The 16,076-nt window shown below is 40.6% G+C and overlaps 2 protein-coding genes across 2 annotated transcripts in view; one reads left to right on the forward strand and one right to left on the reverse strand.

Moving 5' to 3' along the window:
• Nucleotides 1–2,472: 2,472 nt before the first annotated feature.
• Nucleotides 2,473–15,029, reverse strand: rnft2 (ring finger protein, transmembrane 2). The gene is made up of 9 exons (XM_078251328.1): nt 14,955–15,029; nt 13,407–13,924; nt 13,207–13,283; nt 12,302–12,402; nt 11,816–11,969; nt 7,298–7,447; nt 4,005–4,070; nt 3,758–3,859; nt 2,473–3,599 (listed from the first exon to the last, which is right to left on the reverse strand). The coding sequence occupies exons 1-9, from the start codon at nt 14,999–15,001 to the stop codon at nt 3,465–3,467; spliced, it is 1,350 nt and encodes a 449-aa protein (XP_078107454.1). The 5' UTR covers nt 15,002–15,029; the 3' UTR covers nt 2,473–3,464.
• Nucleotides 15,030–15,324: 295 nt separating this feature from the next.
• spring1 (SREBF pathway regulator in golgi 1) overlaps nt 15,325–16,076 on the forward strand; it is a 4,397-nt gene continuing 3,645 nt past the window's right edge. Inside the window, exon 1 of the mRNA XM_078251327.1 lies at nt 15,325–16,076. This exon is cut by the window's right edge and continues 37 nt beyond it. Coding sequence (XP_078107453.1) covers nt 16,018–16,076 — 59 coding nt within the window. The 5' untranslated portion in view covers nt 15,325–16,017.

Here is a 16,076-nt window from a genome sequence, read left to right on the forward strand (position 1 = left end):
AATACAGTAGAGAGAGAGCGAGAGAAAGGAAGAGAAAGGGGGGGACGCAAACACAGAAGAAAAGGAGGGTCGTATATGTTCAAGATTTAAAGAGAGAAGACTGGGTGTTCTGTCTGAGAAAGATGTGCTGGCTGCCGATAGACCAGCCTTTGCTCCTGCCCGGTGACTCCACCTGCAGTGCCCGGCGACCCTCGCCGTGCTCGGTGGCTCAGCTGCTCGCGTCTCGCCTGCGGAGGATCGGAGACCAGCTGGAGAAAAGCTGGACGGCCAGGGAGACGGGCAGCGGCTTCAGCTGCGGGGGCGGAGGGACGGTGGTGGTGACCGGGACAGGCCACTTGAAGAGCTTCCTGTGTACTGCAATACATTTGACCGTGCTCGTGCTGGTCGTCGCGAGGCGACACCTGTAGGGCGCGAGGCGACAACGCCAGCAACAGGTGCGTAATTAACACCTGCGTATGTTGTGTGTAGGCTATGTCGTGTTTTTTTTTTTAGCTAAACTATGACCTCCAACTGTTAAGAGTAAAACAATAAATAGCTGAGGTATGAACAAAAAGCTCTTATTTTGTTATGTAAAAAAGGCAAAATGTAGAAACCAAAAAGTGCTGTTAAAAATATGTTTTAACTCCTGGCTGCATTAGGTTAATTTAATAAAAACAAAGTAAATTGCAGGCTAATTTGTGAGCCGTACAGATAACCTACATTAGACAGAGGTTTCTCTTCGTCTCTACCGTAGGCTGAGAAAACTTCTACTTCTGCAAGTTTCTTGGTCTTTCAGATCAATTGATAACATTTTTAGAGAAAAAAAACCTGCCTTATATCCTCTTCAAGGTTTGGAATGTTTTCACATCACAACACTGTAAACTTAATTATCAGGGGGACAACAGACAAACGCCATACAATTACACCCAATTCAACATAACGTGAACCACAGGTGTCTTATACATTGAGCTATTTTGTTTTGACATACAAAGCAGGTGTTTTAATTGCGATAATGTTACAATTATCAAGCATTCGGTAATTGTTAAACCTTGTGAATAGATTCATTCTCACAAAAACACATAGCCTAAACCTTTAACACTTTTCAATTTTAAGTTAAATGTAACGTCAAACAAAAAAGTGGCCTAACTATGCACATAAAGCGCAGGCAAACTAAGTTTTGATTCGCATTTAAGGAATGTTACATGAGGAATAGTAAATGTTTTCAATTGGCAAGGTTGAGTTTTTTTTCTGTCATTCATTTATTGTGTCTTTAGCTTTAGTTTGCTGTATAGGCTATAAAATGAAATATCCTAAATTTGTATCTACTTTTGACCAGTTGGCCAGGTTGCTGTTGGGAAAACAACCTGGTTTATAGGATGTTATAATCTGTTATAATCTGTCAAGTAGAATAAGTGAGGTAGATTCTACATGCACATTAATGAATAGCCTACATGGAAATCATGAGGAATAAGAAGCGGGTGTGTTTGTTTACACAGCTATGAGCCAATTTCAAAAACATTTATGTATGGATGTTTTATGCTAATAAGTGCATATATCTCATATAGATGGTGCCTTTAGGACCATGCACGAGGAACGGGCTCTCATCATATGCACTAAAAGCAAGGGATGCATGAGAGTCGGAGGATGCGGTCCAGGATGGAAAGTGCAGCAACTAAAAGACCGACAGAAGAGGAGGAGGATTTAACTTGACGTCTGACTAAACTCCATGTGTCATGAAGACTTCCTCATGCCCGATTTGGATGCACTGAGTTTTATATCGAGCTCACACACTGAACCCCAGCAGCCCTGCAGTCAGCCAGTTGCATGTCCTGCCCCTGCGTGACTCTCTGATTCAGTCATCCCAGTTATAAAATGGTGATGTAATCCTCCCCTGGTAGAGTGGAGGGAAAATCTTACTAATAGGACTCCTTCGAATTATCATCTCCCACGATGTGAGTGCATGAATGACAAAGGGGTTAGACTGATTAGACCTTTTCATTGTTTGTATGTAAGGCTACAGCAATCCTGAAACATGCACTGAAATAGACCTGTTTATGAGCTTCATAATGCACTGTACTTTTTTAACATAAGCTATATTGTAAGTGTAAGCTTGTAAATAATGAGAGGATAAATGGTTTTATAGATGTTTTCTACAGTGTTTAGGTGATGTTTACACATTCTCCTGTGCTTTAGCATTATCTGTTGGGGGCAGTGTTAAGTGGCTTTTCATCATAAACAAGATACTGGATGTGTGCATTGGAAGCTATGCTGTTAATGCTGTCTGTGGTTTCCAGAAATAAGCTTTCTCTGATATAGCAAGTGTAATGTGAGCAGAATTACTGAACATGTCTTTTTTTATAAAGTGTACGTGTTATTTATACAAATTAAATATTTGATATGGATTTTTAGTAGTTACCGTAATAAAATCTCATTCATCTCAATCTCATTCAGTCATTGCAATTAGACAAGAAATACATTTGACATAGTGAGCTAAAGTGCTTTAATTTATAACGGAAAACCTCTGCACTGCGGTGCATTCTGCATTAAAGTAATAGTGTATTATGCAAACCGAGAATGACTATTCTAAAGGAAATGATTCATATAAACAATATTCATAAGGAATAACAATGAAATAAAAGTTTGGAACAACATGGAAGATTATCAGACATGAGCTCCCTCTCAATGAATATGCAAGTGGAAATGTATGGAAATTTGCAAATCTAAAAAAGGTTATGATTATAGTGCCTTGCTGGCACACACCACCTTATGTTTATTACTCAATACCTACAAAACCTTATCGTTTGCTTACGTAGAACTAACTGTACATACAGACCTACTGATTTTGTACTTACTATCATTCTATCATGTGTTCAAAGGGTAAATATCCCATTTTAAAATAAATATTGCAAAACTTAGACAAGTAATATAGACAGCATACAGATGAGATGACAAAATCATAAAGTATAACAAAAATTGCTAAATTTACCACAAATAGTGTGAATGCTGTGACTATTTACATTACCGCCACACTAAATCAAAAGTTGCATTCTTCTATCATGTGTTAAGTGTAAAACAGTGGCTAAGACTATATGTACACAAAAATGTGATTCCTGCCCTAACAACATGACGATAGTCCAATTCTAAAACTGATAAAAGTCCAAGCTTTATGTTTCTTTTAAGTCATACCATGTTGCTAAATGGTTTGTGCATTTGGCCTCTACCACCAGCTTCATAAGATGCTCAACGTATCCAACGAAAATAATCTGATCAACGTATTTTCTGGTCTTTTCAAACACCTCTAATAATAAAGTTACCTCAGTACCACATATTTTGTGGTACTGCAATTGCTTACCTTGATTTAAAAAAAATAAAATAAAATACTGCCCTGAAATAAACAGCAAAAGATGACACACCATCACCATTGTCTAACTCGCGTTACAGCACAATCGCGTCTTTCTGGGTTGCACATGATATGTTGCCAGAACTCAGTAGATCTGGAAGTGAGCCGAGGTGGTGCCGTCCTTCCAGCATCGCAGGGTCTCGATGACAGTGGAGCGACACAGCGGACATGTTCTCTCCCGGTCGAACCATAAACACAGGCACTCCTCGCAGAACACGTGCTGCAGAAGAACACAGAGCGCCCGTCAGTGGTGCTGGCTGTGGTCAGAGGTGGTAAACCACTGTTTTTCAGCCGAGTTTCTCTTGAAGTTTGTATCTGTTACTTTTAATTCATTTCAATTTTTTAACCTTCCTCTGACTAAGTGTACTGAGTCCTTACCTGACAGAGAAGGGCTATGGGGTCTCTGAAATCAGCCTGACAAATAGCACAGACATCGCCCGCCTCGCTGCACTGCTGATTGCCTGCCCTCATTCCATAATTCTGGATGTGACACAAACAAAGAGTGAAATTTAAAGAGGATTAAACTCTACTCTTCTAGATTTATTCTGAAATCTTAATGCAAAGTTGAACATAGCTGTGTGTGTTTACTGAGATGTGAAAAGAGTCAAATTATTCTGAATCTGACCTGGGAGCTGCAGAGCATGACCAAGGCCTTGCGTATGGCAGACACACGTCCACAGATATCAAATGACTGCAAAACAATAAAGACAAAGCACAGTTTTTTTTTTTTTTTTTTTAATAACGACAATTGCAAATGCCCACAAGCCTTCTTATTTTTCGGTATACAGGCAGGCGCCATCTTGACCAGTCGAACGATGAACGCCGTGCTTGAGCTGTTACTGGTTACACGGCGTTGGTCGTTCGACTGGTCATGACGGTTTTCCCAAGATGGCGCCTGCCTGTATACCGAACGGTACTGTCTTTATAAAAATTAATATATAATATACATTTTTTGCAAAGGGCAGCAGGTCGGATTCGAATCCGCGCCGCTGCAAAGGACTACATGGGGCGAACGCTCTTACTTGGTGAGCAAGAGGCCGCCCCATAAACTATATTTTTAATAAAACTGTCTGTACTGTACAGCTACAAAGTTCTCAATGCTTCGGTTTACATGTAGGGACCCTCATTATGCTACCGTGGAAGTGTGGTGCTATTTCGAGCCTTGTCAGTGGTATAGAAATAGCGATTTATTTTGAAATCGTGCGTGCCCCGACGACTACCTTTATAAGCTAATTAGAGGTTTGCGATAAAACTGGTAACAAACATATCCCAGAGAACGGTCGACTCGATACCCATGTGTTATTAACCCCTAGGTTCATTTTGTGCCGGAATTGTCCTTTAATGTTTGCAGTTAAGTGTTGGACACTTGAAACCTGATGATCTGGCTAGATAAAATGTTAAGGGCTCACCAAAGCGATTACAATTCATCGTGAGGGGAACATCAAGCCAATAAATGTCAAAAGAAATCCATCCAGTAGCTGTAAGTGATGTTGAGTTGTTAATGACGATGAATGTATATATGTATAGATACATGTTTTATATGTATGTATAAAACTTCATGGCAATCCACCTAATAGTTGCTAAGATATTTCAGTCTGGACTTCAGGTGGACCACTCCAAGCTACCGTCAGACAGACAGACCAACCGACTGATACTGAAGTACCCAGGGCTACGCCACTAGCATTGCTAATGCAAAACGTTTATGCAACGTCCTAAACAGCAACAAGTAGGAACTTTCTCTAAAGAAACTCACCAATGTAACATTTCTCATCACATTGATTTTATTTAAAACTAAAAGGGCACTCAGAGGGCGCAGACCTCCGCCAAGGCAATGCCCTGTCTCACAATGTTAACAAAAGTGAAAAACAATTTGTGCTGTGCCCTGTGATTTGGATCCGCTCGAAAATGTAATGGGTTCTTCCTTGGCCCATGCTACACCCTTCCACCAAGTTTCATGAAAAATCGGGCCTGCAGTTTTTCCGTAATCCTGCAGACAAACAAGGAAACGAAAACATAACATCCTTGGCAGAGGTACTAAAGCCACCACAAAGTGATTAATGCTCTGTGCAGTTTTTACTGGCTACGCATTCTTAGTTTTTCCCTCTTGGGAACTTTAGCTTACTGTTGTCCCGTGTGTGACACAAACAGCATGACAACAAAATAACTCTACAACTCCTGTAACACTACAGGACACATGACAGTGACAACTTCGCTGTGTCAGGGTTTTTCCTGGCTGAGAATAGACCTTTGGGGGGACACATCTGAAGTGGAGGTCTGCTGGTCCTCTACCAGGAAATTATGAGTGTCAAAGACTTCATTTCCTGCATTCTGATACATTTTTAGGCATACATTTCATCTTAAAAACGTCTTACTTTATGTAAAGGAAAATTAAAAATTCTGGTGGCAGGTAACAATTCAAATATAAAATATAATGGAAAAAAATGCATAAGGGGGCTTTCACATCCAACTTCACTTGACCACAAAGTCCAGTTCATTTGATTAGTATGAACAGGGCATAACGGTAACGTTTTCCCAAGGAGCACATTTTGCTCCTAAATTGAAATTTTTTAAAGCAACTTATATAAGGTAACTGCTATTACTGTTGTAGCTAATTTGTACAATAGTGTTATGAATACAAAACATTATGAAGAGCCTAATGTTTTCTATTTTGAAATACTGATCAATAATTGTCAGTGATACAGTGGGCTAGTGTTAACGGACCGCCCCTACGGTTCTGCATGCATGTGAACCGCAGATTAATTGCACGTTTAACCATCATAGTGTGATATAAAGTTGAACTGCTCAGCAGAGAGACGGAGCGGGCCGCCGCCGCCGCCTCTGCAGCTTATTCAGGGAGTCAGGTCAAAGCAGATAAAGCGCTCAAAAATGTTTCTCTAAACCAAATCACAATCGTCTTGGGCGGTGCTAAGCTCCCGACAGAGTCACGGTGCTGCTGCAAAATAGCCTCGGGAAGGAACTTGTTGTGGTGGAACGTGTGTACGTTCAAAGGTTGTTTTAGTCGTGCAACAGAAAACTCAGATTGGACAGATAGTCTAGCTAGCTGTCTGGATTTACCCTGCAGAGATCTGAGGAGCAGTTAACCATAGACCTCATAAATCCACTGGAGTTTAGAATGCCAACACAAAGAAAGCGGAAGGTTACGGACAACCGGCCAAAATGTGGGACATCCGGCGGAATTTCCTGCAACAACTGAACAATCCCTGGAATGAAACGTCGTCGATATAGACTATAGACTGACTGACTGACTAGCTGATACTGCCATTCCTAGAACCAAACTAAACGTAATCGCCATGCTATTTTCTGCATGCATTACTACTCAACAGGAGGATGAACCCTATTCCTTTTTAATACACCATGGACTTTCTTCTACTGCCACCCATATGGTAACTGTGCACACAAGCTATTGTATAAATCACAATTCTCTCATAAATAGCATTGCTTTGAGACTTGCTAAAAACATTCATATTCCCATAACAATATTTTAACCTGAGTGACCCATTGACCTTTTGTCTAGCACCACAGACTTCAGTAAGCCTCTAGTAACAAGATCATCATTATGTTGGTTATTCTATCCAACACTTTCCTTTTGTGGGGTGTAATAAACAAAGCAGGCTTGAGGAGAGTGCTAGTGGGGTTTTAGACTTTAAGTAGCAATTTTCATATTTTGGGCACCTTCACTTGCTCCTTTTTCTTTGCTGAGCTCTGTTCTTCACAGGAGTTTTTCCATCTATCTGTTGTCAGACCTGTGTACGTCTTATTAATTCATTCTTATGCAGGAATTACGTTTTGTGTAGTCTACATTTGCACTAATAGTGAGTGATTTTGTAACAGTGGCATCTGAAATCTAAAAAGAAAGTACAAAAACAATATTAATCTTTGCCACCAGGCACTGATTACCTTGCAGAGGCTGTAGATGATGATGAGTGTGGCTCCTAGGAAGTAACTGTTGGAGGGGTCCTCTCCCATGATGTACTTGTACCACAGCTGGATGGGCACTAGGGCCCGAAACAGCTGGCTCAGCTCTTCGATCAGAAGGTAGAACTTACCCTGGACAAAGACACACAATTAGAAACTGCAATAGTAGCGGAGGCCCCTCTAGATGATTCAACCAGACCAGCAGCTGGCACTGACTGTCAATTAGAGCTAGGCGATATGGAGAAAATCAAATATCCCAATATTTTTGACCAAATACCTCGATATCGATATTGTGGCGATATTGTAGAGTTGACAATTTGTGCTTTCACAAAACATGCACACAATGAGATTTTTGATAAATAATCATCAGTTATGTTGATATAATAACTATGTGGGTAAAGGCAAATAATAGTTAACAGCTAGAACAGTCTTGTGTGTTCAGAAAATTACATCACTCTACTGTAATACAGCCTTTAAGACCAGGGAAAGACAACACTTGAGTCATATCAGGATATTACGATTTCCAAAATGTAAGACGATATCTAGCCTCATATATCAATATCAATATAATATCAATATATTGCCCAGCCCTACTGTCGATGTGCCAACTTAATATTTTGCTTTTTAGACTATCAGTGTTTTTGAAGACAAAACGACAAAACAATGGGACCTTAGCAGTCTTAACTAAGTTGTAACGAAATTAAAAAATACTAAATTAAGACAATATGTATTCTTTCTTTGATCCGCTCACTAACTGTCGCAAAAAGCAGAAAGAGCTCAACAGCTTCGGGGCACTCTTCTATCTAGTCAAGAGCAGTGCAGTATTAAAAGCTTAAAACAGCATGCCTCCAGCCCAAACATGGCTGCTGTCCAGAGAGCCGCAGTTTCACAGCAGTACAGGCAATTTCCCCACACTGCAAGGGAAACTGGCAGCCACTCTTTCCACCTGCTACCCAGTGCCCACATTAAACCCAGCCCTACGGGGGCTTGCTAGCTGCCTTTAAAAGGCCCCCTTCCCTAAATAATCCCAGAAAAGAAAAGAACTTCTGACTGCTACAAAGTGCATTAAGTGAATTGGGGACGGTTAAAAACCGTGGTGACCAAAATGAAGGCAAACTTGATTCCCCCATGGCCCCCGTGGCATCCCAGCTTGCATAATGGCTTCCTGGATGTTCGCTGACAAAGATTGATGACTGTGGTTAAAGAGCCACACAGCAGCCAGGTTGGTAGGGGAGGAAGGCCTCTGCTAGTGGCTAATTCATCTTCCTTATTGTCCCCTCTGCCTGGTATCCCACAGTGCCCATCATGCCCACGCAAAAACTGTCAAATCTAAAGTTTGGACATAAGCCAAGGAGTTTGAGTAGTTTCCTGCTTATTTAGTTTCATTGCTTCGTCTGATCTTGTTATCCAATCCATAACTGCACAAAGAAACACATAAATACATAGCTTTACATTCTAATCTGTAACACTGTTATTATTATCAAATGTGTATCTATTTATTTTGGGGGTAAGTGGGTGGGGTTTCAAATTTGGTTGTGGCTACAAATTTATCAACCAAACTGTGGGGCCTGTACTATCAAATCCATATCTTTTTTTGGACTTTCTTCTAAAGGTATGCTGTGATTTTTTGTTGTAAACAAACAAAAGTTACATTAACTGTTTCTCATCAAACAAACACATTGTATGTGTCCTTGAGACCTAATATGCGTGTTGAGTGCACTTCCTTCCATAAAACAATAGCTTAAATCGTGCATTGTGTATACTGTAAATGTTTGCTTGCTAGCATACTTTTTCTTCGCTGCCTTTGTTAATACACTGTTTGTTGCTGCTTTACTGCTACCAACTATTGATCAGTGGAACCAAGAGCAGGATGTAAATCGCGTCGTCCGCCTGCATGCTACAAACAAAACGGGGACCCACTCGTAAAAGCATTGCACCATGACGCTGCTAGTTGTCAAAAACTCCACAGGGTAGCTTGAAGTTTTAGTTTCGGATGGCACCCAACCTGTCTTTGCCCTTTAATCCACCCTGCACCAACTTCTTCTTATATTTATTCCAAACAATCGATTTAAATTTGAATATGTTTTATGTAATTATTTTACATTTGACTTGAATGATACTAGCAATGAATTCAGTAGGTTATCAAGCAAAAGTGCCACACATTCACTGGTTCCATCTTTTCCCTTTCTCCGTTTTATATCAAAAGAATATAAATAAATGACTGATGAATTGATATATTTGGGATTTGGAATGTTGGTAAAATAAAAGAAGACACCTTTGACTCTCAGAGCTTGTAATGATCTTTTAAGACAATTTAGAAACAATTAATTAAATTGATCAAAAAATGTCAAAGAAAAAAAATTGAATTAATCAGTTATTTAAATAATAATTACTTGTAGTCCTACTCATGCTACTGTTGAACAGCTGCAGAAAGTCTTCAACATTAAATCTTGCCAGAGGCCAACAGAATAGACATGTGGAGCCGCACCAACAGAGTAAAAAGTAAACCACAGTTTGATTGTTACGACCACCAAATTTAGGAGGTGTCAAAAGACACAGGGGCACTCTTGCACAACAATGAAAATACTTACACACTGGGGAAACATACATACGAGCCCTCTAAGCTTTAAAACAAAGCTGTCATGGAACTTTTGTATGCGTGCCTGCTATCATTTGTGCAGACTTGCGCTGACTGTGGTGATTATGTAGGATCATTAGTGTATCTGCAGTTGGATGCAGTAATGAAGAAGACAGGCTTATTATGTGACTTCATGGAGTTCATAATAGATGGGACTGTTTGGCCCCTACAGTAGAAGATGATGATAATGCAATTTGGGATTCTGTAAAACTTAACATGTCTCATCAAAGTTATCAAATAAATGTGTATAGTATATTTTTGTGTGTGTTTTTGTGTGTCTGTGTATGTGTATGTGTGTGTGTGTGTGTGTGTGTGTGTGTGTGTAGGTAATGGTCCAGCTCCAGGGAGGGATGACCTCACCCGTGCAACCCCCTCGAGGGCAAATGAGCTCAGATGCTGGCTGCTGTGGTTTCCGATAGGCCTGTAGGTCTGTTTATCAGTGGAAAATGTAATCCTAATACTTTGTAAACCCCCTCCTCCTCTCCCCATCCAGCACAAAAACACACACCAGGAATATGCTGCACCTGTATGGAAATCAAAGTATATCTCTGTGTGTGTGTGTGTGTGTGTGTGTGTCATATTCTGTTGCCTCAGGCCAGATCAACCACGCACACAGACACCCACATTGCATAAGCTCACTTAAGGAGTACCATTTAAAACCTTATGAATACAAAACAGTTTCACACTGTGACCCTTTAGCACTTTCTTCACTCGGAGTATTTCATCATAGTTGAGCAGATTTTCTTTTTTTAAATTATCTACCCAAGTTTCACAACTCTGTCAGTGAACTTCCTGTAACTTAAATCGTTGTCTATACCATGTTATGGATGAGCATGATTATGGCAGTTTATCAGAACCTTAAACTCAGATGAAATGCCTTTCTAAGTTTCATACAAGACTTTCCTGTTCTATAAGCTCAGCAATGTGTTTAAAAGGACAAATCCACCCCTGCGGTTGGGGGAAAAGCTGCAAGCATGTATTGCAGTTTTGGCAAATGTCAAATGCACACAATTAGGGCTGCAATTAACAATTACTTTCATTATGAATAAAGAGAACTATAATTGAAATAGTTTAAACCTTTGAAATGTCTATAAAATGGCAGAACATACTGTAATACTTAGCACTCTTTCACAGAGCACAAGGGGATGTCTTGTCTGTTACAACCTACAATAGTCCAAAACTCAAAGAAATTCTGTTTAAAGTAATATAAACCAAAGGAAAGCTGAAAATCCCCAAATTGGTTTTCCATTTTTTCTTGATGATGTAAAAATGATTAATCAGTTACAAAATAATAGACTAATTGATCAATCATTTCTGCATCACACATAATCAAGGAAAAAAAAGTCCATTACAATGCTATTACAACTGCATGTTGAGATTGTTGAATGTATGGTTATAGGGTTGTTATAATGTAGAGACATAGTGCAAACTTTAATTGTGTCTAGGCATGGGCCAGTTACCGGTTTCAAGGTATACCGAGGTTTGAAAAAGTCACGATTTAAAAAACACTAACATTTTCTGTCATACCGTTCCTAAGGTATGAGCTGCTTTGTTATGAGTCTTCAAGGACAGAAAATGCAGTTTAGACATCCCTCTCCCTGCCAGGGTGCAGTGTGTTTAAAAATAAAATACATTGTGTTCAATGGGGGAAAAAAAGTAGTTGTTTTTTTTAACCAGACATTTAAGAAATAATGCATTTATAGCTGTCGTTGCCATACCGTAATACCGTGAAACCGTCATATTTTTGCTGAAGGTTATCATACCGTCAGAATCTCATACTGGCCCATGCCTAATTGTGTCCCATGAAAAAAAAAATGGCAAAATTAACTAATGATAAGAAATAATAAAAATGGATTTCTTACCCTGGATTTGAAGGCCAGGAGAATCTTGGGCAAAAAGAGGACAAAGCATTTCAGGCTGATGGTGAAGTACTTGAGGACAAAGTCAGTGATGCCCACTGCCCAGATCAGATCAAAGAAGTCAAAGCTGTTGAGGTTGGGCTTGGCAAATATGAGGCTAGAAGAAAAGGCAAACAACATCTAGATGAGATGTTGTAGGGAGGTCTGGTGATCACTCTGGATGGTAGAATGACAAGCAACAAAAAGGGCAAATGCTTCAAATAATCTGTGAAACGATCTGGAAACAAAATAAAATAAACACAAAATACTCACAGGACAAGACCAGACAAGAACAGGAACGCTCCCTAAAGGAAATAAAAGTCAAAATAAAATGGCTCACACAGCACAAAATGAATGGAAAAACCTAAGTGTATAAATTAAACCCAAAACATAAGATGGCAGGCAAAGAAACACGCAGCTACTGTAAAAGAATACCTGCTTGTACAATACCTGTTGTGCAGCTCCTCATGACTAAATGAATAGTAGATATAAACTATATTTCCTGCAAGGAACATGATGATCCACAGAGCGACAAATACAGAACGTTCCGCCTGGTAACAGAAAAGAGTCACACAGAACTATTTTAGCTACTTCACAATCAATTACTTTACATCTAAAATTGTAATTTAACACAATTGTTTAACACAAATAAGTAACATGTCTGGTGCATTATTAGTCTGTCTGACTGTGAGCTTGTGTGTGTGTGTGTGTGTGTGTGTGTGTGTGTGTGTGTGTGTGTGTGTGTGTCCTCATCTCTTTGCTAGGGGTGCTCTGGGGCATTTCACGTTTTTACTAATACACAACATTAGTTTTTTGTTGCATTTTCATTACAGATTATTTTGAGTGTCCAACATACACTGTCCCACAGCTTTAAATAATCAAGAGTGCACCAAATGTGTATTAATTCGCGTCTGAAAACAGTCCCCAACAAATGCACAATTTACTCCCGTTTCAGTACCATTTCATAAAAACTACAGTACCCAGCTGTTTTATGAAATTACTTAGCCTTTACTAAAAAGTAAATTATACTTGTGACCAATTTCGTTTTGCAAATTCCATAGTCTGTAAGAAATAATGGCCTTAGGAGTGACAGCCACAGACAGGATAGGGAAGTTGGAAAGTATTGAGAGGTGGACTAACACATGGTTGGTTGTGGTCTTTTCATTGGATTTCTTCACAGTAAGAAAAATATAAAATGACAACAGCCTTATCCTTTAATATATGCATATGTGAAAAGCTTAGCCTGAATTTAATCTAAGACTAAGTGTGTATCAGTATGAGCATTGGTTTAAGCCAACATTGGATATTACATGTATCGACACAGCAGTTATTTTACTGTAGGTTTCTTTTTTTACCCGTAATGACACTTGGTGCCTAAACGTGGAATTGGCATAGGCGAATGTGCTGGCCATGCCCACACACACAGAAATACCTGCAGGAGAGAGGTGCAACATCATCACTAAAAACTACACCTTATGCTGCTAATGATTCTTTGTTGTAAGTAGTGTAATATTAGGCACTGTTAGCAGCACTATTACTTCACAAACTGGTGTACCTAGCTTATGCTGGAAGCAGACTTTAGCCAGCAGAATGAGGATAAAGGGGAAGCCTCTCTGCAGCCATGTGACAACTGCCTTCAACTCAGACAGGGCTGGGGCCGGGGTGGACGGGTCTTCCTGGGCCTCCTCCCTGGAGCTGTGCCTCTCCGAGCCAGCTGCCGTGGTGGCCTGCTGGAGCAGAGAGGAGGTCCTGTGCTGCAAAGGCTGGTGGTGGAAGTGGTGGTGGTGGTGATGGTGGTGGTGCGGGGGTGGCCGAGGGAGAAAAGGTCCACCCTCGGTACGGTGGGGGCCCCCTTCTTCTCTGGACGATGCAGTCATCTGGATAAAAACTTCAGGGGGAGAGCCCAGGACTAAGCCAGCTGCCTGGAATTGGGCAGAGGAGACAGAACCGGAGGGGACACCCACCAGGCCGGAGAAGATCTGCTGGGGTGAAGCGGGGGAGTCAGGCTTCAGGCAGTCAAACACGCCACCCTCATCCAGGCTGCTCTCAGATCCCAGAGTTTGGCTTCGGCTCCTAAGTGGGAAAAAAGTGGGGAGGCAATAAAAATCATTAGCCTGGAAGGATGGCTATGCTTTATTTTTCATGTCCTATTCAGTTTATTCTTTTAATATGTAATATGTGTTGATATGCCATGTAAAGGGATCTGTGAATGTTACATTGTCTCTGTATGGGTAAAAATACTCAAACGATCAAAGTGCAGTACAAGCCACGTATGTTGTGTGATAAGGCCTGGGTCCATTTCATCCCAAAGGTGTTGGATGGGGTTGAGGTCAGAGCTCTGTCATGTCCTTCCACACCAAACTGGGAAAAACAGTTTTTTTTATGGATCTGGCTTTGTGTTTTATGTTAAATAAGGAAGGGGTCTTCAAAAGGTATTTCTGTGACCCTACAGGTGTCTTTTCTCTGCCAGAATGATACGTGTGTATGATTCAATATTTCCACAGACGATGACATTACACTCTGCTCTTCTTCTCGGTTGGAACATGCTGTACTTTAAGTTGCAGGCTGGGTAGTGGCTTGCACAATCTGTGGAAATATTGCAATTTATAATTGGCTTTACCCCAGGCAAACCTTTGATTTTTGCAGGAAGACGGTAGACATCTATAGGATCACAAGAACACCTTTTAAGATACAACTCACTGCAGTGAAACAGGTTAAATAATAAAGTTTTGATTTTTCCCCTTAGTTTTGCATTGGGAGCTTTTTGTGACCAGAGTTACGGAGTGCTGAGGTCCCAAATGGGGCTTGGCCTTCCCCAAAATGTTGCCACAAAGTAGGAAGCATACTAAAATATCATTGTAAGCTGTAGAATTATGATTTGCTAACCTGGAACAAAGAGGCCTTGCCAAAACCATAAAAAACAGCCCCAGGCTGTATGCATGTGGACAGGGGGGTCCACATACATTTGGCTATATAGTGTGTGAAGATAACAAACAAACAAACAAACAAACACACACACACACACACACACACACACACACACACACACACACACACACACACACAAAGGGCTTATGCTGCTTCTGAGAGCTAATCTTCCCACCTTTCAGAGGGCATGCCATCCGTGTTGCTGCTGTGTCTCCTCTGCATGGCATACCGTTCATCACCACATGGTCCAGCCCTGCAAATGCAAATCAACATCACCAGTGTGTCTGACTGAAAGAGAGGCCGGCTAACAGCTTACATCTTTAGTCATTATGCTTTGTGTGTGTTTCAGTCGTTGACAGTAAGCTGAAAAACAATGTTGACGACTTTACCTGAATTAGTTCAGTGAATTGCCCCTCAGCTCTTGGCATATTTAGTATCACGTTAGCTAGGTTGATGCTGTTGCAAAAGAGATGCTCCGAGGGTCCAGCTCGAAAAACTTCCTGTATGACGTCACCGACGTCGCCTTCTACCAATCAGCGTTCTCCTTCCCATCCCACCACATCCGTGTGTTGGAAATTTGTTTTGCTGATGGTGGATGGCAGATTTCGCTGGAAAAACATCACAGTTGCTGCTTGTTAGACGTAATGTTTGACATTAAAAGGACCGTTTTCTTCAAATGAGACTAAACTGCGTTACTAGACTGTGTCATAGCGTATTATAGTTTTTTAATCGTCAGTACTGTCAAAGAATTTCGTAGTGTCTAGCTTAACGTTATCTAGCTAGCTAAGACAGAAAGCTAACGCTAACGACAGCTAGCCAGCACGCTAACAAAGCAGGCGTTTATGATGAAACACCGTTAACTAGCTTTACGTTACGTGCCCACCAGTTAACGTTAACCGTTTTGTGCTATGTCAGAGCATAATTCATATTGACAGCCATTGTCCGTTTACCGTAATTGTGTTAAAAAGCTAAACCTGCAACATGGGTTAGCTAAGTTAAAATCGAACTCGCTTGGTTGGTAACGTTAACGTTATTTGTGTTATTTATCACATTTGCTGTCTGATAAAAGCTAGCTAACGTCAGTTTACAGAGACAGTTATACAGTTTTGAGCCAGTCATCATCACGTAGGCACACATCGTTACATATTTCTGACAAATAAGTCAGGGAATTGATACCCCTGGAGGTTTGATGTTCTGGGCTGTCACTGTCACCGTTATCTCCACAAGAAAGCCATGTTATGATGGTGCTACGGCGGTTACTGAGAAAGCGCTGGGTGCTGGGAGTAGTCTTCGGACT

This window comes from Sander vitreus, chromosome 5 (assembly GCF_031162955.1).
Source record: "Sander vitreus isolate 19-12246 chromosome 5, sanVit1, whole genome shotgun sequence".
In the NCBI taxonomy this organism is placed as follows: Eukaryota; Metazoa; Chordata; class Actinopteri; order Perciformes; family Percidae; genus Sander; species Sander vitreus.

Coding starts and splice junctions, on each gene's coding strand:
- rnft2 (XM_078251328.1), bottom strand. CDS start 15,001: ATGCAGAGGAGACACAGCAGCAACACGGATGGCATGCCCTCTGAAAG. Junction 11,970..12,301: donor CATGAGGAGCTGCACAACAG/GTATTGTACAAG, acceptor CTTTTCTTCTAG/CCTCATATTTGCCAAGCCCA. Junction 3,600..3,757: donor CCATAGCCCTTCTCTGTCAG/GTAAGGACTCAG, acceptor GTTCTTCTGCAG/CACGTGTTCTGCGAGGAGTG.